This window comes from Electrona antarctica (assembly GCF_951216825.1).
Source record: "Electrona antarctica genome assembly, chromosome: 3".
In the NCBI taxonomy this organism is placed as follows: domain Eukaryota; kingdom Metazoa; phylum Chordata; class Actinopteri; order Myctophiformes; family Myctophidae; genus Electrona; species Electrona antarctica.
Genome location: NC_136808.1, coordinates 40470950 through 40497121, shown reverse-complemented (window position 1 = coordinate 40497121; position 26172 = coordinate 40470950). Strand labels below are relative to the sequence as shown.

The 26172-nt window shown below is 41.9% G+C and overlaps 1 protein-coding gene across 4 annotated transcripts in view; it reads right to left on the bottom strand.

Annotated features, from left to right (window-relative positions):
• The window catches only part of LOC306920827 (aminopeptidase N-like), a 31650-nt gene extending 5702 nt beyond the window's left edge, over positions 1 to 25948 (bottom strand). Inside the window, exons 1-13 of one of the 4 annotated variants that reach the window (XM_079497743.1) lie at positions 25840 to 25948; positions 12733 to 13643; positions 11328 to 11470; positions 9901 to 10040; positions 8864 to 8990; positions 8366 to 8520; positions 7611 to 7724; positions 6754 to 6897; positions 5445 to 5510; positions 4813 to 4878; positions 4350 to 4531; positions 3915 to 3994; positions 1517 to 1653 (exon numbers count right to left, since the gene is read on the bottom strand). In XM_079497743.1, the coding sequence (XP_079353869.1) occupies positions 1517 to 1653; positions 3915 to 3994; positions 4350 to 4531; positions 4813 to 4878; positions 5445 to 5510; positions 6754 to 6897; positions 7611 to 7724; positions 8366 to 8520; positions 8864 to 8990; positions 9901 to 10040; positions 11328 to 11470; positions 12733 to 13349 (1971 nt within the window). In that variant the 5' untranslated portion in view covers positions 13350 to 13643; positions 25840 to 25948. Of the gene's footprint in view, positions 1 to 1516; positions 1654 to 3914; positions 3995 to 4349; positions 4532 to 4812; positions 4879 to 5444; positions 5511 to 6753; positions 6898 to 7610; positions 7725 to 8365; positions 8521 to 8863; positions 8991 to 9900; positions 10041 to 11327; positions 11471 to 12732; positions 13644 to 14547; positions 14690 to 15827; positions 15969 to 16019; positions 16208 to 25839 lie in introns of those variants that run through there. The other 3 variants (XM_079497742.1, XM_079497744.1, XM_079497745.1) reach the window with 3 other exon arrangements.
• Between the last annotated feature and the right edge of the window lie 224 nt (positions 25949 to 26172).

Sequence of the window (26172 nt, the reverse complement as noted above, 5' to 3'; positions counted from 1 at the left end):
CACTCTTCAAAAATAACTCATTCCGAACAGAGATTCCAACCCAACGGTTTACATGGAAGCTGAATGAAAGTATTTTTCGTTTACATGACCCAAAGCATTCATTCGGAATATTACTTTTGACATGTGCAAAGTGGTTCCCACCAACGGCCAGTGTATCCTGGGCATGGACCCATGGGGTCTCCCCAAAAAAAATACTGGCTATGGCTTGATAAATAAATAAAACCTGATACGTATATTATTTTGTTTCTGTCAGGCAGAAAGCCCTTACTGTAAATGAATGAATACCCTACTTTGTCATATTACAGTATCCCACAAAAGATAAATAGTATGTTTCACCTGCAGTTCTCATTAATGGCCCAGCAGATGTCGCCAGTTCCCCTTCTGCTGGCTTTATAACCTTAGTAAACATTTTCAGTCTTTTTTTCAATTATCATGATATGAGTTTATTAAATTATGGTCCCATTCATTTTTTGAGTGGTGTAAACCACTCCTACAACTGGCTTTGTTAGTCTGTGCAGAAAAAATGAGCATGGTTGCTATGTTCACCCTGTTCACCCGGGTGTGATTTCATTACGTCAGACATGATTTCATTACGTCAGACAGGCTATATTACACCACTCAGTTCACACGGGTGTGATTTTTACATTATCAGGCCACCCTTGGAAGCCACACATCAATAAAATCAGAATGCCGTATCCATTCCAGTAGGACAGCCAGCCTATAAAATGCCTGATTTGAGAGTCTGGTATGTACAGCAGAAAGTCATGTGAGAAAGCATGGAAAGTCTTTGTAAGCACTCATGACTGATGTAAGCCTGTGCTCGGTTCATAATATTCAACTCTTCAATGTGCTGTGGATCAAAGACATTTATGGATTTATGTTTTTACGTCATACCTATAATAAATTATGATAACTCCTAACTTACTCATAACCTGTTATTTCTTCTCTTTCTTTTCTACTGTACTGTATGTGTTTTATACTGTGATGTATTTTTTTGAGTGGTGTAAACCACTCCTACAACTGGCTTTGTTAGTCTGTCTGTCTGTCTGTCTGTCTGTGCAGAAAAAATTAGCATGGTTGCTACGGTCACCCAGTTCACCCGGGTGTGATTTCATTACGTCAGACATTACGTCAGACCACAGCTGATCAGGCTATATAAGACCTTACACCACTCAGTTCACACGGGTGTGATTTTTATTAAGTAATAATCAAGTATAGGGTATGTTTCTAGAGCTTCTAGCTGGTTCGACCGAGTGAAGAAGACCTGCCCTCGCTGCGGTTGCAGCCAATAGCAGTCGTTTCCGTTTGCTTTTCTGGACCGGAAGTTCTAAGATGGTGGAACTGAATTTGCAGAATAAGTGGCTTCAAAGCGGGTCTGTAGAAACCCAATGGGGATCCCTCTTAGAATATATACTCTAAGGGCTCCCTCTTAGAATATACTCTAAGGGCTCCCTCTTAGAATATATACTCTAAAGGGCTCCCTCGTCCATATGTTTTTACAGGCTATGGCTCTGACCTGATGGTTGGTGTTGAGCAGGTGGAGCAGGCGTTCCCAATTGTCCAGGTCATAGTTAACCCTATAGTAACCAGAGACATTACTGTTGGCCAGCACCCAGTCTGCTGCTCCAGACACTCTCATCGGAAAGAAAACATCTGGGAAGAAAACAGAAAAGATAAAAAGAAACCCTGTAAAAGATACCAATTACTTTGAGCTAGTCAGAGGCCCCCTATACACCTATTATTAACTCCAATTTGGATTCATGTTCAGACAGCCTATTAGATTTAGCTGTACTACATTTACACCTGCCATTAAAATGCACCCCTGTCACCCATCCTTTTTCACAGGCAATTAAGGCATGAAACTTGAGACCCCACACACTGTCTTCACTTAGAGCAATAAACTAGCGTGTTACGTTTCGGTCTAAACAACCTTCATCAGGTACAGTATATGATCCAGATACCCGATGAAGGTATCTGTAATAAACTCCTTGTGGGCCGGGACGGTTAGCTCAACCGTCTGGGCACCTAGGCTGCTAAGCCAGCCTGACGGCGTGCCGCAGGTTCGACTCCCGATCCAGACGGCCTTTGCCGCGTGTCATCCCCCCCATCTCTCTCCCCATTTCCTGTCAGTCTACTTTCAACCTATCAATAAAGGCAGAAAAAGCCAAAAGAATATCAAAAAAATAAATAAAATAAACTCCTTGTGAAGACAGTGTGTGGAGCCTACATTAAATCCATCTAAATTGTCTTTGCACAACATCACCGCACAAAGTATGGGCTTAACACTTAAAACCTATAGGGTATAGGCCTATACACTTCATTGACCAATGTCCCCCAGGGATATATACTTTATGGAGCCCTATTGTCCTATCGTCAGAGTCCCTCAACCCATCATTTGGGGATTTAGCATTGCGGAAGGGGCGTTCCCCTGTAAAAAAAATGCTATCTTGGACACCAGCCTTTATCCCTAAAACACCTCCGCTACCTGTTACATTATGCATAGGTGTGGTTTGGGCGTTACAATAATGAAACCAATCACTGTACCACATGCCGTTGCCGTTAAGAGAAGACTGCACAACAAAACCCAATATCCATTACCCATTATCCCCAGTGCAATCTTGGCTCTCACCCTCTCTGCCCATGGAAGAGTGACGCGTTGCTGCCTTCGAATAAAATTATATTTGATACAGAACGTTGTTTTGTGTGTCCAGCTGAGTTTTTACTCTGAACCGCATTGAGGTGCTCTAACATTGGACAACCCAACGTTAGTTTGATACTCTCTAGCCCTTGCTTGCCTTTCAATAAAACTATTTGATAGTACATATCACATACATGTTACTGATTATATAGAATGTTATATTATTGTAACCCATTCAGTATTTCATGCACAATGAATTAAGGAAACTGAACAGACCGAATGCAATTGCGCACAATGCACGGCACAAATATCCTCTTCTTTGAATAGACTTACACAATGACACTCACTTCTGCTGACTATACAGTAGGAAAATTAGAATCAGAGTTTCGTGGAGAATTAGGAGAGAACGAGATGTGAATGTTCTGCGTCCAGGCAGCTCCACTCCCGACTTGTCCATTACAGGTGCGCATACGTTGCGGGTGGTCTGAGGGCCCACTATGCGCTTATAGGAAAAGCACATCAACACGCCCGCACGGACACACCTCCAGCCGCAAATAAAGGAGTCGGCATAATGTATAGTGGGTACTGGGTAGTGTGGCCGCAAGATTCCGTTTATGGATAGTGGAAGGAAGCTGCTAAATGCATAATTCACGGGTTGTGGGTAGTGCTAGCTAGCGGATAGGATAGGGCCCATAGAGCTTAAGTGGCCATTTTCTGTGCATGAGAATTAAATATTAGATAAGGGAGATGGTTACATGCACAATACATTCCAATGTCAGGTTTGCGTAGGACAAAAATAGACACCATGCCGATTTGCTCAGACACTATGACGTAAAATTCTCCATTCATTGTCAACAGGAATTGAATGTTTGTGTAATACAAAAATCACACCCGTGTGAAGTGAGGGGCGCTCTTATCATCTTACAACATAATGTTTGTTTAAGCAGGTGCTAATGTTTGTTTTAGTCCTCAAAATTTCTCTTTATTGTATATAGGAGGGGCTATTGCCCCTCAAAAACAGACACTAAGCGATTTGTTCAGACACTATGATGTAAAATTCTCCATTCATTGTCAATGGGAATTTAATGTTTGTGTAGGACGGATATCTACACTAATAGCTGAATATAGGAGCCCCTCAAAAATAATAAGGTCAGTAGCAGCACCCCAAAAAAGAATGCTTTGTTGTTTGTTAGCGATTCAGTTTCGATCAAAAGATCAACACGTTGAACAAGTGGAACATGCAGATATTGTTCTATTTATGTGAATTAGGTCTTACCGTCTTTCTTATCGAGCCAATAGGTCTGCTCTTGCACTTCGCCAGTCTTTATCCACTTAATGGGTACAATCCACTCATAACTAGGGACAGGACAGCACATACAGTACATGCTGTACATTAATACATGTTCATATGCATACATAGATAAGCAGTTATACATAATATACTGTAAAGTATATATATGGAATATTTGATTATCTGAGTTCTAATCCGGTACAATTAAACAGATCGACAAGCTCAAAACCTGTCGCTTCACGCCACTTTTCGGGCTTGTGGATCGGCTACTTTTGATGCTTTTGTGTGATGCCGTAGTATGATCAAGTAGGAATTAATTTACAAAAAAAAAGAAAAACACAAAAAGTTAGAATATGGAGATAGAATGTTTCTGTCCGACAGCAACGATGGTACATTCTAAAAGATTAAACGGATTCCTACTTGAACGGAGAGGGTCTGTCCACTGGAGAGTCTGGGTCCAACAGGAAGTGTTTCTGTGTGATGCGTCCTGTCCGTGTGTCGATGGTCACAACTGGGAAACCCATCTGAAGAGTCCAGCGGTTCATGATGTCATGGACTGTGTGAGGAGGCCTGGGGTGCGTGCCTGGGGTGTCGTCTACTGCCTGTGAACAATAAGTGATGAATGGATCAATCCAGCATACTGTACACAGCACATTGACATCACGCCAGCACACACTGATGATAGTGCTGTCAAACAAGTCTATGAAACATCTATGAAAAAGTTTAATCTGAAACTCAATTCAATTCGTAGTGGGGCTTCATCTCCCTGTAGTAGATAGTTAGATGTACACATAGGCCTACACACACATCGAATGTAGCATAAACATTAATCTATCAAGACATGTTTTTATGTATTCAAATTCATCTTTGAATTGAGACCTACCTTTTGGAGGTGGTCCCACAGGTCTGTATGTACTGTGTTACTGAAGGCATAGTGATTCAGGTAGGACTAGAGACACAAAGACAATATATGTACTGTATTACTGAAAGCATAGTGATTCAAACAGACAACATACAGTATACTGTATTACTCAAGGCATAGTGATTCAATGAGACACCTCCATCCCCTTCCAACTTGTCCTGGAGCTGAAAGGGAAGGTGGTTCATCTGTACTGCAACCACCAGTGTCTAGACTCCAAGGGAGGTTCTTTCTTCTATCTATAATCTATGCACTTGAAATGCTAATGAGCAACAAAAAAAAGAAGCACTTTAGCTAATAAACATTTTGCTTGTATCATTTTGGTTTAGATTTCGAAGTGTACTACTCTGGTGCGATCCAAAAAATACCCAGTAACTGAGAAACAATGCAATATATGGATACATTCAAAGTATTGCAGCTATAAAAGTGACTACATGTCTAATACTGTATAATCTGGTATTTAGTCAAATGTAATGGTGTTGATGTTAAATCTACACGCTGACTGGTGACAAACAACAATGTACGTTTTCGCAAAGGTAAAGCACTTTCCTGTTTATTTATTATTTTTTTAATTTTAGAAAATGTATTGTACTCACACTAAGTCCTCTAGCAAACACAGGCTCTGTGAGAAACTCTGACAACATCCTCAGCACTGCTGCACCCTGGGAAACAGCATAACAACATGTCAAATCAGGGTCACTGATTTCTGCATCGAAGTGAAAATAAAATCTGACTAAAAATGTTTGTATGACCAAGTCCTATGCGAACACACACACACACACACACACACACACACACACACACACACACACACACACACACACACACACACACACACACACACACACACACACACACACACACACACACACACACACACACACACACACACACACACACACACACACACACACACACACACACACACACACACACACACACACACAAAAAACTGTGATATAGTGACAACACTCCCATCTTTAACATGGAAAATTATGTTCTAGTAATAGTGTTCCTGCCGTTCATACATATACTACAAACCAGGTGAACAAATTGATTTTTACATGGAATATCCAAGACTATAGGATTTTATGGAAGATGCTTCTGAACATATTGCGACGCATTGAGACCTAAAGGTCTTTTTGGCATCAAATTATACATAGTTTGAAATATCTGTGACACAAACAATTGTTATAAAGTACATGGAGAAAGCATGTCATGATGAATGAGACTCTGGGATATTCTGGGCATGTCATAAAAACCCCAACAACAAGTAAAAGTAGTGAAAGTAGCAGCTCACCTATTGTCGCTATTTGTTGTACAACATAGGGCTTACAGTATATGAGTAATGGCATTGTTGTTCAGTCCACTTGTTGTTCAGTCCAAATTATACAAATATAATGATCCGGGTGTGTGTATGTACTTAAACGACCTTTTAATGCTCATCAGGGCAACGCTTGTCATCAGTGTTGCCATGTCCGCTTATTATAAGCGACTTTGGGCTTGTTTTTCTGTTAAGGCGCCTGCAAATATTGGTAGTTGCGGGTTGCATTTTTCTGGGCTTGCATCCTAATGTTGTTTAAGCCAGTGTTTCTCAAATATGTTCATGTCATGGGCCCCTACATTGTATGCATTTATCCCTAATCTCCATCTGAAAATGGTTTTGTGCCACAGAGCCCCGTCCCAGATTTGTGTTAAAATGTTTTGAAATATATTAAAAATTGCTTTTTTCAGCTCACAGCGCGTCGCATATCGCGATGTGTTGTGAAGTTATAGATCGGCAAATAGCCAATCCATATATTGTAGGTTTAAGTGCAGCCTGAAGTCACTTCTTTTAGACTCGTTTTCATAGACCTGGTTGCTTATTTAGTAGCAACTTCTTATAGTGGATCATGAATGGATTACCTTGTTATACGAGATGGTGTTAAACATCTCACTGATCTGTGCGGGAGTGTTGACCTCCTCCTCTTTACGGGACAGTGGGTGAGACGAGGCCAGAGCGTCCACAGCAAATACCGTGTGGACATCCTGCAGAACGATCTGCTCCTTCTGTCAACGAGAGGGGAAAGATGAGATGATGACCAGACACAAGATGGTAGAGATGTTGAAAAGACAAATGTAAGGTAAGGAAAAGTTTCTCACTACACAATTCCCTATAGGCTGAATGGGTCAAATGTCTTGCAGCAAGGCATACAAGGTATACTGTATATATACACACACCTGCTAAATACCCCAGGCAGTCAAAATAAGGGCTAGTTCAAGTCCAGACTTCATGAATTCAGACTTAGATATAAGATAATCACCTTATGCCTAAACCTGTCATATTTTGAAACAAGAAATGATACACTGTAGTAATATTTGTCAGGTGAAAGAAGTGCTGTCTGTTGTGTGTGTGTGTGTCCCCCCATATTACTTATGATTGTGTGTAATTGTGTCACAACCTCACGCCTCGCGGCAGTTGTTTGCGTGCGCTGTCTCCGTTGTGTTCCCCCCCCCCCCCCCCCCCATATGAGTCTGATTATTATTTTAGTAACATGTATGTTTGTCTAACTAAGTGGTGAAAGGTGGTGAATTGTTGAAGTGGTCGCTTACATTTCATGTAAGCATTTCATGTCAGGTTTCACCTGACAAAAAGAAGGGGACTGACCAACCTTGAGCCCCACCAGCGGCTCAAACGAAACAGACAATGATTTGTGTTAGCTGTTCTGTGAGCGCAAACATGTCAAAGTGTCCTGAAAGTTTCCTAGAGGAATTGGTCTTACGATGTTCCAGCTGGGTTCAGCGTGGTCGGCTCCCAGGTATTCTACGTAGGATGCAAAGCCTTCATTCAGCCACAGGTCATTCCACCACCGAAGAGTCACCAGGTTACCAAACCACTGAAGAACAGAATACAGTAGATAGTTTAAAAACGGTACCACTCTGTTCCCATTGAAAAGCATTGTCAAAATCCGCCCTCATAGGCACCAGTAAGACGCATGAGGGCCTTAAAGGGCGCGTGCATGCATCCAACTGCTGGGCGAGCGCTGTGGCATGGGTCATAAGATCTTAATTTTCTGGCCTGTTAAGAACTCTAGTTTTCGCCGGCTGCCGGGCGCGACTGCACTAATAACTTTGGGGCAGGCCCGTCTAGAGTTTAAATGGACAGGTATCAGTCAAAAGGGAGACATTGAAGAGGAAGGATAGATGGGGAAGGATCAACATATGGAATGTCAGAACAGGTCGCTCCATATATGGAGATCTAAGGGTTTGAGGTTTTAGGTCAGATGTAGAGTTGCTGGCTAATATTGATGGCATCAGGGATCTCCAAATATGGGCTTAATATTGATGACATCCATCCCTGATGATGTCACGTGCTCCATCCCTGATGATGTCACGTGCTCCATCCCTGATGATGTCACGTGATGTCATGTGCTCCATCCCTGATAATGTCACATAATGTCACGTGCTCTGTCACCCCGACCAACCAACCAACCAACACACACACCGACGGGAAATGCACGATGTAGATGAAGTGTACCTGATGAGCGAGTTCATGTGAGACCACAGTGACGACTCTCTCTTGGTTCCCAGTGGAGGACTTGATTGGGTCATACAGCAGGGCTGTCTCTCTGTAGGCCACCAGACCCCAGTTCTCCATTGCCCCAGCGTTGAAATCTGGCAGAGCAATCTGATCTGGAGAGAGATTTCATGGATTAAAGTTCTCAGTCGCCAGCCACGACTGATTACAGTCATTTGGATTCCGTAGAAGCCTGCATGTCTTCAATGGAAGCATTCTGTGCAGCAAGAATAGCCCATCTACAAGCTCTCAATGTGGTCGAACTAGCTAATATGTTCAGAAGCATCTTCCATAAAATCTTGATATTTGCAGATTTCATATAAAAGCATATAAAGCCATATAGCACACCACTAGAATATAGTAAGGTATTGCATGCTAAAAACATAATTTATGGTAGCCTACTATATGGACTTAAAGGTGTCTATGAGACATGTGTTATGTGGAGTTGTGACAGCCTACCTGATTTAGAGAGTGGGTAAGGTACATTGTAGTAATTCTCTAAGAATTTCAAAATGGGTCCAGTAACATTGAGAGCATAGCTCCCCTGTCCCTCGTCAATAGCCTTCCTACGAGCCCAGATCCTGACCTGTAAAGAATTATTTAAAGATGTTATATAAGCCAATAATGGAACCAAAGCTAGGCTATTATCTTATTGTAGTCCCATTGTTGTATTGTATTATTTTACGGAAATGTGGTCATTGTGTTCTTTTGAAGAACATTCAGTTTGCCTGTGTATAAACAAAGGTTTGACCCTTAGCTGAGAGAGAGAGAGAGATGAAGCAGGGACCCCCACTATATATTGTATAACATTGTGCTGTGCATATTAAACCTTTTCATAGCTTTCATAGATAGACTATCATCTATCATCCTTTTCGGGTTTATGATCCGGTCGGGAGCGGATGGTAACTTTCGTCATGTTGTAGTACTGTTTTGTCATCAGGCAGGAAACCACAAAGCGGAATCAGAAGTACCCAAAATCCCCTGTGATCAAGGACATCGACATTTTAGGGCCTACCCAATAAAATCCTTGATGTCGCGTATGAATCCGACAAGTTTCTTCAAATACGTCTTGGAAGAGTTAGTTTGGTATCCATATTTTATTCCAACTCGTAGCGACTTGCGAGACTAAAAACAAACATGGGGGACCAAAACAAAGCGACGCAGAAAAAGCTGGAAACCACAAACGGGAATAAGAGTTTCTTTCTCCCCCCCTCTCTTTTACCATGTGGTCTAGACAGGATCACACGGCGATTTAGAAACACAGACCAGGCTTTCCTCTGGAGGTGGAAAGCCTGGTTCTTTCCTCTGGAGGTGGAAAGCCTGGTGATGCGAGGTTAGTAGCTATTTTCAAACATTGTAATACTTTTAATTTTGGCTTCTACTTTTGTACCATTACTCAAGTAACATTTTGAACACAGGCCTTTCACTTGTAACAGAGTAGTTATATTTTACTTGAGTACTTCTTCCACCACTGACTAAAAGGCTTCACATCTTACCGTCAGGTCGTTGTCACGCACAGATCCAACGTAACTGAAGTCACAAACAATGAATGCCAGGAGGTACGTGGACATCTTCTTTGTGGGTTCAAATGTGGTCACTGTGACAGCAACACTATCAATGACCTTTTCTACAGTCTCTGCATCAAGACAGACAGACAGACAGACAGACAGACAGACAGACGAGAGCTGGGTTCATACTAATTGTGCAGTGGTTCTGACTTCCAAACACTTCCACTTTAAACTGACCCAGTAAAGTGGCAATTGTAATTATTTGGAAGTCGGCAAAGGTATTAAGCTGGCGTATAGCATTAGCTTCTACTTGGAATTTTCTAATTATTATTTACAAAATGAGTCTTGATGACAAACATCCGGCATCTGATTATCATAATCATATTAATACCAGTAAGATGCCCTGAGGGCGAGAAGCGCATACATGCCTGGGTGACAGCAGACTGCTGGGCGAGCTGGGGGGTCAGATCAACATTCAATTCTGTACTGGCCATATCTCTACACTGCATTAATTTGTTCGTGTGTGTAACCTTAAGTATTTGATAAATATGATATGCGAAGTAGAATGCGGTTCTTTGGTGCGCTTCAGGATTCGAATGAGACTTCACACCTGCCAAACAAAGCACACTTTCCGACAATACGCAGCAATTTACAATTTAGGCATTTATGCAATACAATATAATTTAGGCAGCACGATTCGTTTTAATCGCAGTATAGCATGCTGGTGTGAATGCGACATAAAAGTTTTTCAGAAGACTAAATAGGACTAAGACTAATGGTGTGTTATTCAAATGACTAAATACTATTCATAGTTGAGTTTTCTGTGAAGAGGTGACCACCGCTTCGGTGGTTACCTCTTCGGTGGTCACTGGTCACCACCGCTTCGGTGGTCACCTCTTCACCGAAAACTCAAACTATGAATAGGCCTTAAGACTAAATCAAAATATACTGAAAAAAATGAACACTGCTGTTCTGTATTCTTGAGCTATACTCTTCTAATCTTGAACAATGGAACATTTCTTCTCACACACAAAAGGTGCAATTCTCTTATTTGTGTCCAAAGCCTGTAATGGTCTTGGGTTGTCGAAACAATTGCACCTCCCTATATTGTGGAACTTTTATACCAATCTCCTAGCTTCAGGTCACTCAGATCTGACAGTCAGCTGTACATGAAGATGCCACAGTCCTAGCACAGTAAGGACAGGTGACCGAGCCTTTGCTTCCCCCACCCTAGGGATTTGTGATATGCTTGCGTTTAGTTGTCTACTCCCTCCTGTTGTGACTGACAGTGTGACTTAGTTCTTGTTGTCTTGTTGTCCTAGTCTAGTCTTTGTCTTGTCCTATGCTTTTCTCTCAACTCGTGGGGGGGTGCACTCTACAAATCCTGAACCCGTATAAGGCACTGAGAAACCAACCTATGTCCATGCTGTTGGAGAGAGCCACAGTACCACGGTCGTGAATGAGGACCACATTGAAGACAGCTTTCATGGCCGGCTCATCAAAGCAAGGGAAGGCCTTCCTGGCGTACGTTGCCTGCATCTGAGAAGTGGCGACAACTCTGAAGAAATACAAAAATACAGAACATATTACCTTACCCAATGAACAATGTTTTATAGTAATTTCACCTTAGGGATGAATAATATAAAATAATTACATAATATAAATATTGTTACTGTCGGGCAGAAACCTCTTATGTTTTTCGTAAATTGATGCCCTATACTTGATCATACTAGAGCGTCACACAAAAGCATCAAAAGTAGCAGATCTACTAGCCCGTCTCCGGACCCCCCGGTTCCCAACGGAAACATCAATGAAACTTTCCTTTGGCGCAGAAGCCGTTAAGTATTTTTAATCTTTGTCAGACCGTTTTGGCAGCTCTGAAATTCTCTCTTTCGTCCTTCCTTGTTGACATCCCATTGTACCGCCTCCAGCATCGGGGTTGGCTAGCTGCGCCTCCCTACGCGCAGCTAGCCAACCGAGATGTCAACAAGGAAGGACCGAAGAGAGAATTTCAGAGCTGCCAAAATGGTCAAGCAAAGTTTAAAAATACTTAACGGCTTCTGCGCCAAAGGAAAGTTTCATTGATGTTTCCGTTGGCTCCTATAGCAGATATATGCTTCTTTTGGAATATGTCAGCATCACACACGAACAGCGCAGCAAAATCAAACGCAACGGTGTCATTGTGCGTTTGAGAATTATCATGTAGCTTTGCTTTGGTGATACCGGACCCTATGGGTTGGGGTCCAAAGGAGCTCAACCCGGGGGGTCCGGAGACGGGCTACAGATCTACAAGCTCAAAGTTACGTGTTGAGCTTGTAGATCTGCTACTTTTGCCGTTTTTGAATTTGAATGCTGAAAAGTAACAGTTTTGGACATATAGGCCTACAGTATGAGGTTTCCACCCAACAGAGACGATATAATACAGTATATTACCTGTATAATTTGTACGTAGACTCATCTAATTGCTGAAATTATACGAGTATAACGTGTAATATATGAGTATACGGAAGTAGAGCCTTCGTCCTACTCCTCCCACCAAACAGTCCCTGCTGACAGGTGCCTCCCAAGCCCGTAGGATTACGTGCAGTGACAAATATCAACCCTTTCGCCCGGCTTTCCTCACCCGAACATTGGCCAACAGTGTTTGTACAGTCGACAAAGCCAGATGCACCACGGTAGATTCGAACCCACAACCTCCGCGGTGAGCAGGCACTTTACCACTGTGCCACCGAGCACCTACCGGTAGTTGTGATTTTAAACCCATTTTTCCATTTCCCAGGCACTGGTTGAAAGCCACTGTGCTACAGTAACAGTACTTACTTCTTAACGCCGTCCTCCACATACTCGCTCCTGTAGAACCCCTCCAGGTCATCGGCCAACTCTCCCCTGAACTGTGTGTGGAGAGCGTACGACCTTCCGACCTGCAGCGCACGGTCCAGCTGAATCACCAGGTACTCTGTCTTTACCACTAGCCAGGACCTCAGGATCTTCGGCGCAGACATTCCGTTGATGCCGGTCAGCCTCGCCGGGAATCCCTGGAAGTCTGTGAAGTTGAGTTTGTTGGCATGGATGAGGATGAGGTCAGTCTCTGTCAGGCAGGTGAAGAGCACCTCAGAGTGGCCGCTGAAGACGTACACGCCCTCGGGGTCAGGCTCCAGGCGAGGCCACAGGGTCACGTTGTAGGAGACCGGTGACAGGGAGACCGGAAGTCGGTACAGCTCCCAGGGGTCCTTGGGGCCGGAGGGAGTGGCGGTGGCAGCGGACGTGGTTGATGTAGTAGGTGTAATAGCGTTGTTGCTCCCCATCGCCGCTTCAAGCGCCGCGTTCCTGCCTTTCTCTCGGTCGTAGACCGCTGACAGTGTTATGATCACGACCAAAGCAATGGCAGCCAACAGCAGTAGTGCCTTGTTTTTGCTGACATAGATCCCCATCCCCATGGTAGCTAGAGAAGGTTATAGTGCAGAAAGCTGAAGGGGACTGCAGGACAGCCAATATGTGCTGGTCTCTTTTCTGTCTCTCTCGGTTAATTGGTAAGTTATTGTTTAAAACTGGGTGAGAAGTCTACTCCTCTGTTTCCTTGTTATTTTAGACTATAACGCTGAGAGTGGAGGGACTGGTGGTGGCATTTGATCCTTGGGTTCAGCTAAGGATGAATCGGTTTCTGGAGGCGGAGGTCTTAACGGATTGATGATGGCTGAACTTGCATGGCAGTCAATCGTTTCCCATTATACCTGGGAAGAGATGGAAAGAAAGGAGACTTAAGTCAGGGTTAGCGTCATTATACCGACGGCGCTTTATTCTGACGTCATGTATCTGTCAAGAATGACAGATACAATTTGTTTTCACCACTTCTGATGTGTGTGCAAAATGTTCAAGCACCTCGCAAAACAAAAATACTGCTTGGGCCCTAAAGATGCCAGTGTAGCAAGCAGAGAAGGGACCAAACTATTGAACAATTTGACAATTCTACCAATTAGATGCCAGTACTGTATGTCAGCTAAGCTGATAAACAGGAGATAGAATATAGCCCTATCAGTAAAGTATGCACTTTTAGAAGCTCACATGCGCGTTGATCATTGTTGCTAGTGAGTCACCTGGACTTAATAAACAAATGGACTCTATAAAAGTCAAGTATCTTAGAGATACTGCTGGCAATCAAGAGTTGTATCTTATTTCTATTGTTTAATCATTAAGGTAAGGTAGATAGGAGATACAGGAAGACATGAATCATATTTTAAAGGGGAATCGATAAAGCTGTACATCAATGAATTTTATAGTTGGTAATCCAAACTGCATGTAATGATTAATCTGCAACCTGAGTCAAAGACAACAAAAAGCAGAGAGAGGCAACAGATTGTTGTTTTAAATGTCACACTTCCCTATCCTCTCTAAGTACTACTGATAAAAACTATATCAGCTGCACTTTACAAGTTATCACAATGAGACATGAGATAAAGAGGAACATATATACTTGCTACTAAGGCTAATAAGGCATACAGGGGTTTTCTGCATCATTAATGTTGCATTCAAACGGGCAGATTTAACAATGCTGTCTACCATTCATTGTCAATGGAAGCCAATGACATGACGTTGCAAAGACGGAATGATACACATAGCTGCTCCAAATCAACTCACAACGCGCCTTTGCATCGTCTCATCTGCCCGTGTGAATGCACCATATCTATATGGCTTCGGAGCAGCGAGGGCAGGGTTTTCCTGGAGCTGGATCTATAACACAACTCTGACCTTCATTAGTAAGACTGTGAAGGAAGTAAGAATACAATGTACATGGGGGCCTGGGGGGTGTTTCAAACAACTTCTGTGACATATCTACTGTAATGGAAGTGTTTAACTAAACCATTGGCACTGAATATAGGCCTACAGACATGTAATTTGTTACATGTTGTAATAAATTGTTGTGAATTGACCTAATCTATGCACACAGGATTAATCAATCTCACTCTAGAGAGTGAGCAGATGTAGATGCTGTCAAGAGACTCGAGACAGACAGACACTCAATCTCTCTCTAGTAGTGTGTGGGGATAACTGATTGATGCACAACAGGTGTGCAGTCAGTCACACACCCAGCTCAGCCTCTGTCTATGGAGAGATTTGTCTCTTTATTATCAACAAAAAAAACACTTTAAAGAAAAAAGCAAATGTAACTCCACTGTCCATATCTGTCCAGTTAGTTTGGAGTACTCAAGCTGTTGTGATATAGCTGCATAAGCATATTGATAACCATGACATGATGATTGTCTACCACTGTATCAGAGGGACTGACTGTACATACAATATATGCGATGCAAGCGTGTTCCTGCTCATTCTGTTCTTATCATGGTTTCCATAATCTACTAGGGACGTCATAGATCTACTGCCCTACTGTGTATATATATATATATATATATATATATATTACTCGTGTGTAATAAACTTCAGAATGCATGGTAACATATCACTGTTCAGACTGTTGTGTTAGCATGTGTTTTCCGTGCCTGCAACTCGCAATGGATCTTCACCCACCACCCAAAGGGATTATATGAGACTTCTAGATGCCTTAAAGATGGTCGCCCTTAAATATCATTACACTCAAGTGTGCTTTAAAGAGCAAATAAATCCCACGCCCCGCCAAGAGACTGCCCATAGATCCGAAGTCCCGTTTGTGCAGTCACTCCAAGTGACTTCAACATCCGCACAAATCTCCTATGATCAATAAAAACAGGAAAGTTATGGAGTGTTCTGTTCTAGTGTTGCTATATCTCACTAGAGTGTATTGACTTCTGGGCTCCTAAACCCACATGACACAGATAAATCAAACTTTATCTGTGAAACGTCATTGTTTCTCCCACCATCTTTGCCACAGCTAGGGTGTAGGAAAGGCCTTGCGGGTTCATATCCTTCAATAGCAACATCACCTTTTGGCATCGCCTCAGCTCGCTTGGAACCACAACTGAGAAACAACAAATAAAAGCTACCAGGTACTATAGGCTTGATGAGACTGTACAAAACAATTATTTGCCAAATAGTGTGGAATGTGAATCTATTGTGGCGATGAGAAGAGATGCAAGAGAAGCTGTTTCCTATAACAACACACAATGCTGACAGACCTGGCTCAATGTTGGCTAGCCGGCAGCAATTAGGACAGAGTGGAGAAGGCCATCAGACCAACTGGGTCCAGCTGGGTTTTGGGAAGGTATACAAGGACCTCCTTCCAACAACCATTACCTCTCACTCACTTCCTCCCTTGTTGAAACCAAGGGGCCAGTGAGGCTATTCAACGTTGAAGCTCTCCTCCCTAGTGGTAGGAGGAGGGACTACAGGCGGACCCGTGTATTCATGACCGGGAAACCCCGTGCAGCTGGGCTTTAACATTGAGCGCTCGGTTGCACTTCCGCATTTGACCACCAAAATTTGGTGGTCAAATGCGGAAGTAGACGTTCTGAGACGGTACTTCCGGCAGTCTTCCGGGTGCTTCAAAACGCCACTGAGCAACTTCCACTGACATGAATAGCGGAGGGGGCGGAGCTTTGCGCCAGATCAGTCTCTATCCTTTTAATACTCTATGGTTGAAACAGGTTGTGCTTGCATGGGCTGCCACCTGGCCTGTTGGGGCCTTACTCCTTTTTAAAGCCTACAACACACACAGCACACTCCATAAATCCATACACGTCAGACTTGACTGATTGCTTTATTTCCTTAATTTAGAACAATAATGTGTTTAACATTTGACTTTTGTGTGGACTCCCTTAAGTTGCCATGTATTCCTTTATTCCTTGCATGATAATAATGCTGTCTCATATATGCAGACTTTCTGATGTCATGACCATTTTTTTTTTTTACATACTTTATTTAGATTTTTTTTGTTAAATGCATAACACAACAAACAGTACAAGACAACAAATGACAAAAGTAATAACACTACATACTGTACAAGAGACACACGCACACAAAAAACAAAACAAAAACAAGGGTTCATATGGGTGGGATCGATGACTATCAGAGGGAGTTCTGACTAAGTGCCAACAGTGAAAGATCCACAGTTGCACCAGTCACATATAAAGAACATATACTCAACTATTATCAAGTACTGCAAGGAATGGCTGTCATGACCATTTGTGATGACATGACAGGACAGAGGCAAGACAACACAATACAACAGAGCAGTCTGTGCTGCGGCAGTGGAAAGCCAGATCAACTTCTGTGTGGGACTATGTTATTCTTGGGGGTGGGGGGCACAAGTCACATATTTCTGGTAGAGAAGATTACACCAAGGGGATCCCAGGTGACTTAATTTCCCTGCTGTACGGAGAATGTTTTTGTGTTCAAAAGAAACGAGAGTGGGTGAGCATCTTTATTTCATTCAGAGGGAAGCCGTGAACAAGAGAAGGCTCTGGTGGAATTACTGCCCAGGGTCTCAATTATAACTATTTAACTTCATGATCCTTGTAGGATCACAGGAATGTCTGCATGTGCACAATGGCTCTGACTCTAATAATTCCTTAAACTCATTCACTGCCAAAGTTTCTCTAGAACACTGCAGCCAATGCCAGTGTTTTTGAGCATTCTTACCAATCCTTTTTTAATGTAAACACCAAATATTTCAAAAGAAAGAAGATATATATTAGACTTTTTTAGATCACGTTATTTCCGGTTGTTTTCTTCTTCGGAAGTCCTAGGATCACTCATAGGTTGCAGAAGAGCACCCTCTACCGTAGACACTGAAAACACCAAATGGCGTACACGTGGCAGTTTAATATTGGTTCTTTTAATATATCCTTCTAACCCATAAAGACCTGCATGAGGCAGATTCTGCAAAAGTGCAAATGCATAGTAGTTGTAGTTGTCAAATTAACCTTTGTGCCGTGGACCCCCATCTGAAAAGGTTTTGTAGCAGCGATCCCCAGAAGAGAATATTGTTGAAAATTTTGAAGAAACTGCACAGACGCTTTCCCAGTTTTAATGGCGTTGTGTTAAAAGCCCATTCTACAGTTGTAGTCACTGTAAGATTCTCCGGACTAATGTCTTTTACGTTTGTTTTTTTGTGGCTTTCGCCTTTATTTTATATTTTTTATGGAGGGACAGACAGTAGGCTGACAGGAAATGGGGAGAGAGATGGGGGGAAGACATGCAGTAAGGGCCGTCGGGATCGGGAGTCGAACCCGCGGCACACTGCCAGACTGGATTACCAGCCAAGGTGCCTGGACCACTGAGCATGGCCCAGGCCCCAGACTATATGTCTTGTATGAAATGTAGTGGCAGACTTAGGAACACGTCATTCTGAATCTGTCACAGGATAACGATCACTGTGTGAAAGGCCTTGGGGTTTGTGTGTGTAATAATCACACGTGCCGTCGTAAACATGAGGAATATGAACCTGTTCCCCGTACAAGAACCGCTATCTGTGAACTTCACTATCACAGCTCTTCTGTAACCAGCACAACACTGTGCATGTTAAAGAGACTTTGACCTCAATTACACCCAAAAAACCTGAACTTTGAACATTCAGTGGATTTTCTGTGGTCTGCAGTTTTCTCTGGGGTTTGGAAGCCTTTTGAGCTGCAATGAAAACAGTGATAACAGTGACATCTGCTGGCAAATCCCATAGACATATATGGGATTTGCATGATGTGACATCACAAACAGCAGGAAAATCAGAGCACTTATTTGAGCTAGAAAACCCCAGACCACAGAAAATCTACTGAATGTTAAAAGTTCAGGTTTTTTGGGTGCAATTGAGCTGACAAAAACTTTTTTTAATGTCACAATCACAACCATATGCACCAGATTGGACCTAACCTGGCGTAACCATGCTTTCACTGAGGAAAGCCTGGTTTTTAATTAATAATTATTGTGATGATATATTTACGCCTCTTCCACTGGTTATTGGATATATTATCATCATTTTACGGTGTGGCAGTTCACTGTGCCACTGACACTGAATTGAACTTTATATATATATTATTTGATGCTTGATTCAAGTTGATTGATAATTGGTTGACTCCATTGCAGGGAGCAACTATCAGCTGTGGGGTGTGGTGAACATACCAACAGTATGAGGGTTTGTTTAGAGTTTATCGTTGTGTATATAATGTGTGGAATATTATGTAACACTTTAAATGTGTGTATATGAAATGTGATGTCTCTGGACATTGAGTAACTGGGGAAATTGTGGAATCAATTTAGGGTTGGTATGGTCCGTGGGAGGAGCTTAGCCTATATAAGTAGGGAGACTTCCCACTGCCAGTCAGTCAATGCAGGACTGCAGAGGTGTGAGGACCTAGGGCCAACCTGCCCAGTTGCTATGTAAATACCTTCGTTCAGTTTTGATGGTCTGTGAAAAGGTGAATAAAGAACAGACTTCTCTGCATCCAAGGTCTCTGTCTGACAGTTTTCTCCAACGTTTGGCTGTTCTTCCTACATGTGCTTTATATTTTCGGCAAACACTACCCACACTATAGGGCAAAGTGTGACATACGGTAAAACGACTACCTACATTGTGACTGTTATGGACTGTATTTATCCAGTCAGCTACTGGTACTGTATGCCATGCCCCTCCATGTTATGAATTCTGATGACCTTTCTTTGCCCTCTGCCCTATACCTTGACCTTCAAAACATACAAAAGCAGAACTGTATATTGACACAAATGGCTTCAAACTGATTCAATGTAGCGCTTATCTGAATAAATGTGTGTATGTATCTTAAATGTATCTGGCAAAATGTGTTGCTAGTACTGCCATAGATGATACATTATTCAGAATCATGTATGGGTAATTTTTGTCAATAAAAATAAATAAATAGGAATTGTGGAATCCACATGGGACTGGGCAGCATGACTCCTATCTGGATCTCAGACTCCTATCTCTGGCCGCCCCCTTTCTATGTTATTATTGTGAATTGCTTAAAACTGTATATTTTGACATTTTCATTTTGTCTCGTTTGAGTGTTGAATGTTTAATGGACCACAATGGAAACAAGCCTTTGGCTCATTTTTTGCGTCTCGTCCATTTGGCGTCTTTTTAACTCGCACACAGAGTATATGTCAGCTCTTCGTCTCTGCAAGGGGGAGAAAAGTGTCCCACGCCCGATGAATGTGGAGGAATAAGAATGACATATTAATGGACCGTGGAGAGCCAGGAACTCAGTAACGGTCAAACTGGGAGTTGAGAACAGGAGTAATTTCTTCCGTTCCGTGCTCCCACATTCATCGCACTGATGCAGTATCCATATGCCACGGATAGAAGTGATTACTAGCGATTCTTTCCATGCTCTTGGGGAGGTATTTCTACTTTACTGGATGATATACTGTATTAAAACATATGGAGGCGAGAGGAGAGGAGAGGAGAGGAGAGGAGAGGAGAGGAGGGAGGGAAGATAGAAGAGGAAGATGGAGGGAAACAGGGAGAGAAAGGAGTAGGAGGGGAGTGAAAGGTGTGAGGGGGAGGGGATGGACAGTAAGGGGACAAAACAAATTAAGGGGAAAGATCATGTACTGTAGAACAGAGGTAGAAATTGGTGTGACAGACAGACAGACAGAGCAAAGAAAAGAGATAGAAGTGAAGGAATGACAACTTTTATGAGGAGGAGAGGAGAGAGTGTGAGGGGAGAAGAGAGGGAGGGGAGAGAGGAGTGGAACTTTGGAACTGGTGATATTGTCCGGCCCCAAACCCGGCCTGGTCATTGCAGTCATTTGTCGACTCAAACCGAATCACATCTTTCTTTCCGACCAGTCAGAATTCCTCACACAGCTCTGTGTCATATCCCCATCTAGCTGTCACACTTCTTGGTGACTTCAACATCCACATTGACTCTTCTGTCTGCACAACTGAATCAGAATTCCTGGAAATTCTGGATTTGTTCAACTTCACTCAACACATCGATTTCCCCACCCATGAGAAAAGGCCACCTCTGTTAGAGCCAATTTAGTTACTTATACAGTATTTTATGTATTGTTTGGACACCTGTTGCTGCCCCTCGCTGGGCTTGGCTTCGGCTATGTAATAGATCTCACAGGTTGTTGGAACCCCTTGATTAAGGACTGCTAAACAGTTGGACAGGGGGAAATGTTTGGCCCTGACTCTGTGGTTGTTCTATCTAGTATCTAGGGAGTAAAAGAACGCTCGCCACAAAACACGCTCGCCCCGGGTCAAATCCGGCGGTCTCGGTATGTCGCCACCAGGTATTCCTGAATGTAACCTCAGTGAAACTATGCCTAAACCTAACCTTATTCCTAAACGTAACCTCTGTGAAACTATGCCAGAATCTAACCTTCCTAAACGTAACCTCACTAAAACTATGCCTAAATTTAGCCTTATTCCTAAACGTAACCTCAGTAAAACCATGCTTAACCTCAAAGTTATTCCTAAACGTAACCTCAGTTAAACTGCAATACTGAGAGAGCAACGAAGGGCAGCACTCTGTGGATTTGTCTATAGAAGAACCGCTGGAGGCGAACGGTCTGTGCAAAAAATGGGGGCGAGTGTTCTTTGGGGCGAGCTTTCAGAACGGAACTGTTTTCTAAGCAATAACACCTGGTGTGTCCAGGATGAACTGATGTTCTGTAACAGAAATAAATGTGACTACACCGCATCCCTTTGCTAGGCAACTCACCAAATACACACAGCCATGAATCTGTCACATACACACAAGTTCTGAGAAATTATGTCTCTCCAGAAGATAAAAGATAAATAAAATACTTTGGGGAATGGTTAACAACAGATGTAGAATACATGTTTGCCAACATTCATTCAACAACTTGTAGTAAAATGAATGACACACAAGCTGTCACCAGTGGTGTAAAGTAAGTAAATACTGTACATTTACTCAAGTATTGTATTTAAGTAGGCCTACAATTTTGAGGTATGTTTTTACTTTAGACTAGAGTATTTCCCATTTTAAATAATTTTACTTCTACTCCATTACATCGAATCGAATTACAGACGAATATTGTACTTTTTACTCCACTATAATTATTTGAAAACTTTACTTACTAAACATACATTAACCACTTATAATTTTTGGCTATTTGAAAATAGCAGATTTACAAGTTTGCGACACAGAGATCTGCTATATAGGTCTTAAGTCCTAAAATTGTCACTTTACTGTCATCCGGTTGAGAACTACTGGTCTAGACTGGTCACATAGATTGTGCATTACATTCACCCATTCACACACCGATGGCGGCGGAAACCATGCAAGGCACCAAACAGAACATCAGGAGCAATTAGGGGTTCAGTGTCTTGCTCAAGGACACTTCAACACTCTACCCTTGATGATTTGATTGGCTGAGCAAAGTACATATTGAAGATAAAAGTGAGGGCAGAAAAGTGAAGATGCCAAAATTGATTGGCCGGAATTACATTTGTGATGATTTGATTGTATGAGCACAGAATGTGATGGATGATGATGTATGATGATGTATGAATGATAAGAGCTCCCCTCACTTCAAACGAGTGTGATTATTTAAAACACATTTTGTGCCCAAGACGTCTCCAGGCGTCTTTAGAATTATCGCATGGTGTGCCCAAGATGTCTGGAGACGTCTTGGAAAAATAATAATAATAATAAATAAATAAATAATAATAATAAAAGAATATATATTTTTGTATTATTATTTTTTTGTGCGAAATCGGATGGGTACTCCACGTCGCTATTCTGAAAGAATGCAAGGGCACACAATGGGATAATGGACAATGGCTTTACATTGATGAGACCGGTAGAATGAGCATACACACAGTAGTTACTGTATCTTCCATTCTTCTATGAATGTTTTCACTGTCAACTTTCTCCTTTAGAATCTTAGATGAAAACCTTTTGTTTTCAAAAAACAAACAAACCACAACTGTCTTTTACATACTTTAAACAAGACACGGTTTCCCTTTGTTCTAAGAAGAGTCTGTCTCCAGATACAATTTTCTTTTTGAACATTTTAATGAAATAAATATGCTCTGAGTGCCACATTCAATGGGACCTGAACACAATGATTACACAAGCATGTCTATCTGCACCTGTAACATTTGATGAAACACACATTTCTATCTGTAGTTAAACCACACACCTTTATTAATTGGTTTAATAGCAATACAGCAATTATTTTATATAAGGTGATTTGTCGCTTGTTACAGTTCCTAAATTAGATACATTTGTGTTCTGGTCCACCATCTAATCAATGGCTTAGGCCCGAGGTTAAACTTACTTCCCCATTTCGGCCAATTGAAAATAGCTGATCTACAAGCTCACACAGACACTGTGATCTTGTAGATCTGCTATTTTCAAAAGATTTTCAGACATTTGAAAACGTATGAGATGGACATTCTGCATAATGAGTACGTTCTACTTTTGGTAAATGTTGATACCAGTACTTTTACTCAAACTTTTCTTTTCTTCTTTTTTTATCCCACGATTTTGTAACCCATTTTTCACCCGGTGCCAATTGCCTAAAAGATGTAATCCTGGGCGCTGAGCTGAGCTCATGCTTCCTTCAATGCATGAGGAGTGAGCAGGCCGCTTCTTATCACCTGACGGGGAGGGGGGGGGGGGGGGTTCCTCGGTGCCATGGTGTACTGTGTGAAACGCACCCACACCCAGACCTCCACAGCCATGTGAAGGAGTCAATGATAGAGTGGAATTCTGTCGCTGTTAACCTTAAATGCCTTTTAGAATTATTGCTGTCAGGTAGTGGGCCTGGATCCCAGGCAGGGTTTGTGGCAGGGATTTTAAGTGGGATGGCTGTTTTTGTGTGTGATTTGCTCTATCTCACTGTTTTCCCATTCCTTTCTTCCTTTTTGTAACCGTTATGATCTTGATCTGTTGAGCATTTTGTATGTTGAATCATGACGCAGCGCACCACTGAAGCAGATATAAAGATTGAGCCGATCATGACGTTTTACTATGTAGAATCAGTACGTAGTATGTAGGCCTAGTCAAACAGATAAGGTTAAGCAGGTCAAATCATAACATTTTCCCCTTATGGACACTGTTATTAATTGTGACTAATTCCTACAGGGACAGAGGCTATTTGGCAGCCGCAGGAGCCATTGTTCAGCAAAGCAGAAAAATGTCTTCTGTCCAAAATGAGTTAATAGCACAGCGAGACTGACATACACTTCAGAGCTTAACTCAATGTGACAAAACTGAAATGCAAAATTTGCAATGACTAGCTGTTAAACAAATCCAGTCAATCCAGTTTGCATGCTGAATGTCAAAGGAAAACAACTGATCACAAAAGACTGCTCTGAGGGGACAAAGGAACTGCAACATGCAGGCATGTGTCTTGGCAAGTAACTCCTAATCAAATATAAGGGATGTTCACATGGCACTCATCTGCAGCTGCCTGGCTGATGGACTCACATCCATCCATATTAGCATCAAAAAGTAAAAGTACTCAGTGTAGCCATTTCACAAGTTTTAAAAATGCATACAAATATTTTTAAATTAGCGATCTACAAGCCCACAGTGACACATTGTGGGCTTGTTGACGTATGTAATAATAATCAAAGTAACTAGAGACTTACAATACAATATTTGACTCTGAAATGTAATGGAAGTAGAAATAAAAGTATTGAAATTTGTAAATAATCTAGTAAAGTAAAACTGCCTCAAAAGTGTACGTAAGTACAGTTGAGTAAATGTAATTGTAGTTACTTTCCACTACCCTGACGACTTACTACTTATACTCAGGAAATGGTTACAAACTGAACCTTTTGCAGCAGCAGTCTGGCACACATCAGTTCCACTCTTAATGCCAAAGTCAGGGGTATATATAAACTGAATGATGGATGATTAAAAGTCCTTGAGCTTTATGGGATTACAGTCACATTATGAGGAGGTGTTTGTTCAGCCTCTTCTTGAACAAATGCCATTACTTTTCACATACAATATCATACATTGAATACATAGGACTACAATCCCCAGGGCTTTTTTGTGTTATCCTTTAATGTCTGGCTGTACCATATGTTGTTAATCTATTTCTGACTAATACAGTAGTCGGTCAAGAAAAAAGACGACATACCAAAACCTCAGCAGATGTCACATCATCTGTGTACATCAGGACGTCCTTCAACTTGACTCATGCAACTTGCCAGTGATGCCATTTTCCCTTTCATGGTAAAATAAAAAACAAACAAACATAAAGAGACCCACTCAACATACCAAACCTTTAAAAGCTGGCTGACTGACTCAAACTCTCAGCAGGAAACCACAAACTGCACAACAAAAGAAGCGTGCAACTTGGCAGTTCATTCATACCCTACCTACCGTATAGATTCCCACATAGTCAAATGCAGTGGTGGAAAAAATATACTAAAAGTACCAAATGTAAAAGTACTCGTAATGCAGAATGTATGAAAATCCTTTGAAAATTGCAGATCTACAAGCTCACAACACATCACATTGGGACACGTTGTGTGCTTGTATTTACTATCTATTTTCAAATAGCCAAAGTTTAACTAGGGCTGAAGTGGTTCATGTGTGTTTTGTAATAATAATCCAAATCTACAAAGTATAGTAAGTTTTCAAATAATTGTAGTGGAGTAAAAAGTACAATATTTGCCTCAGAGATGTAGTAGCAGTAAAAGTGTCGAAAATCTGAAATCTACCAGAACTTTTTACCCATTACTTTCCACCACTGGTCCAATATGCCATAGAGAGAAGACTACTAAAAAGAAACATTGTGGCCGGTGACACAGTGGAGTTAACACATGAACACAAGCAATAATTATGCTTGTGTTAACTTGGTAAACTGTTATATTTTCTATACTCAAGCTAAATGTTAGCAGGCTGACTGAGCTTCCCTTCAACTCAGCTTCAGCTTCCCTTCAACTTTGCCTGTGATGAGGGGGTTTTCTTTTTCATTCTCCCCTGGACAAACATCTTTTTCTTATTTTCTTATTTTCAAACACGTGAACGTCGTGAAAGAAAGAGTACATACCGAGTCTTTGGAGATGGCAGTCCGATGCAGGCAGTGGTTTGTACAAAGGCGTGTGTATGACTGAGAGTGTGTGTGTGTGTGTGTGTGTGTGTGTGTGTGTGTGTGTGTGTGTGTCTGTGTGAGCAGAGTGGGCTTGGGTTCTGATCTGTATAATGATCCCAGCTGATGTGAAACACAGTTTTCCATCTGCAAGGAGGAGGGAGGGGTAGAGAGAAGGAGATGAAGGGTGGAGGAGAGTGGCTATACCGCAGGTTTCTCCCGATGGAGGGAGGGAGTGAGCAGTGGATGAGTGAAGGATCTGACAATGGGGAGTGAATAATATTTCTGTATTTC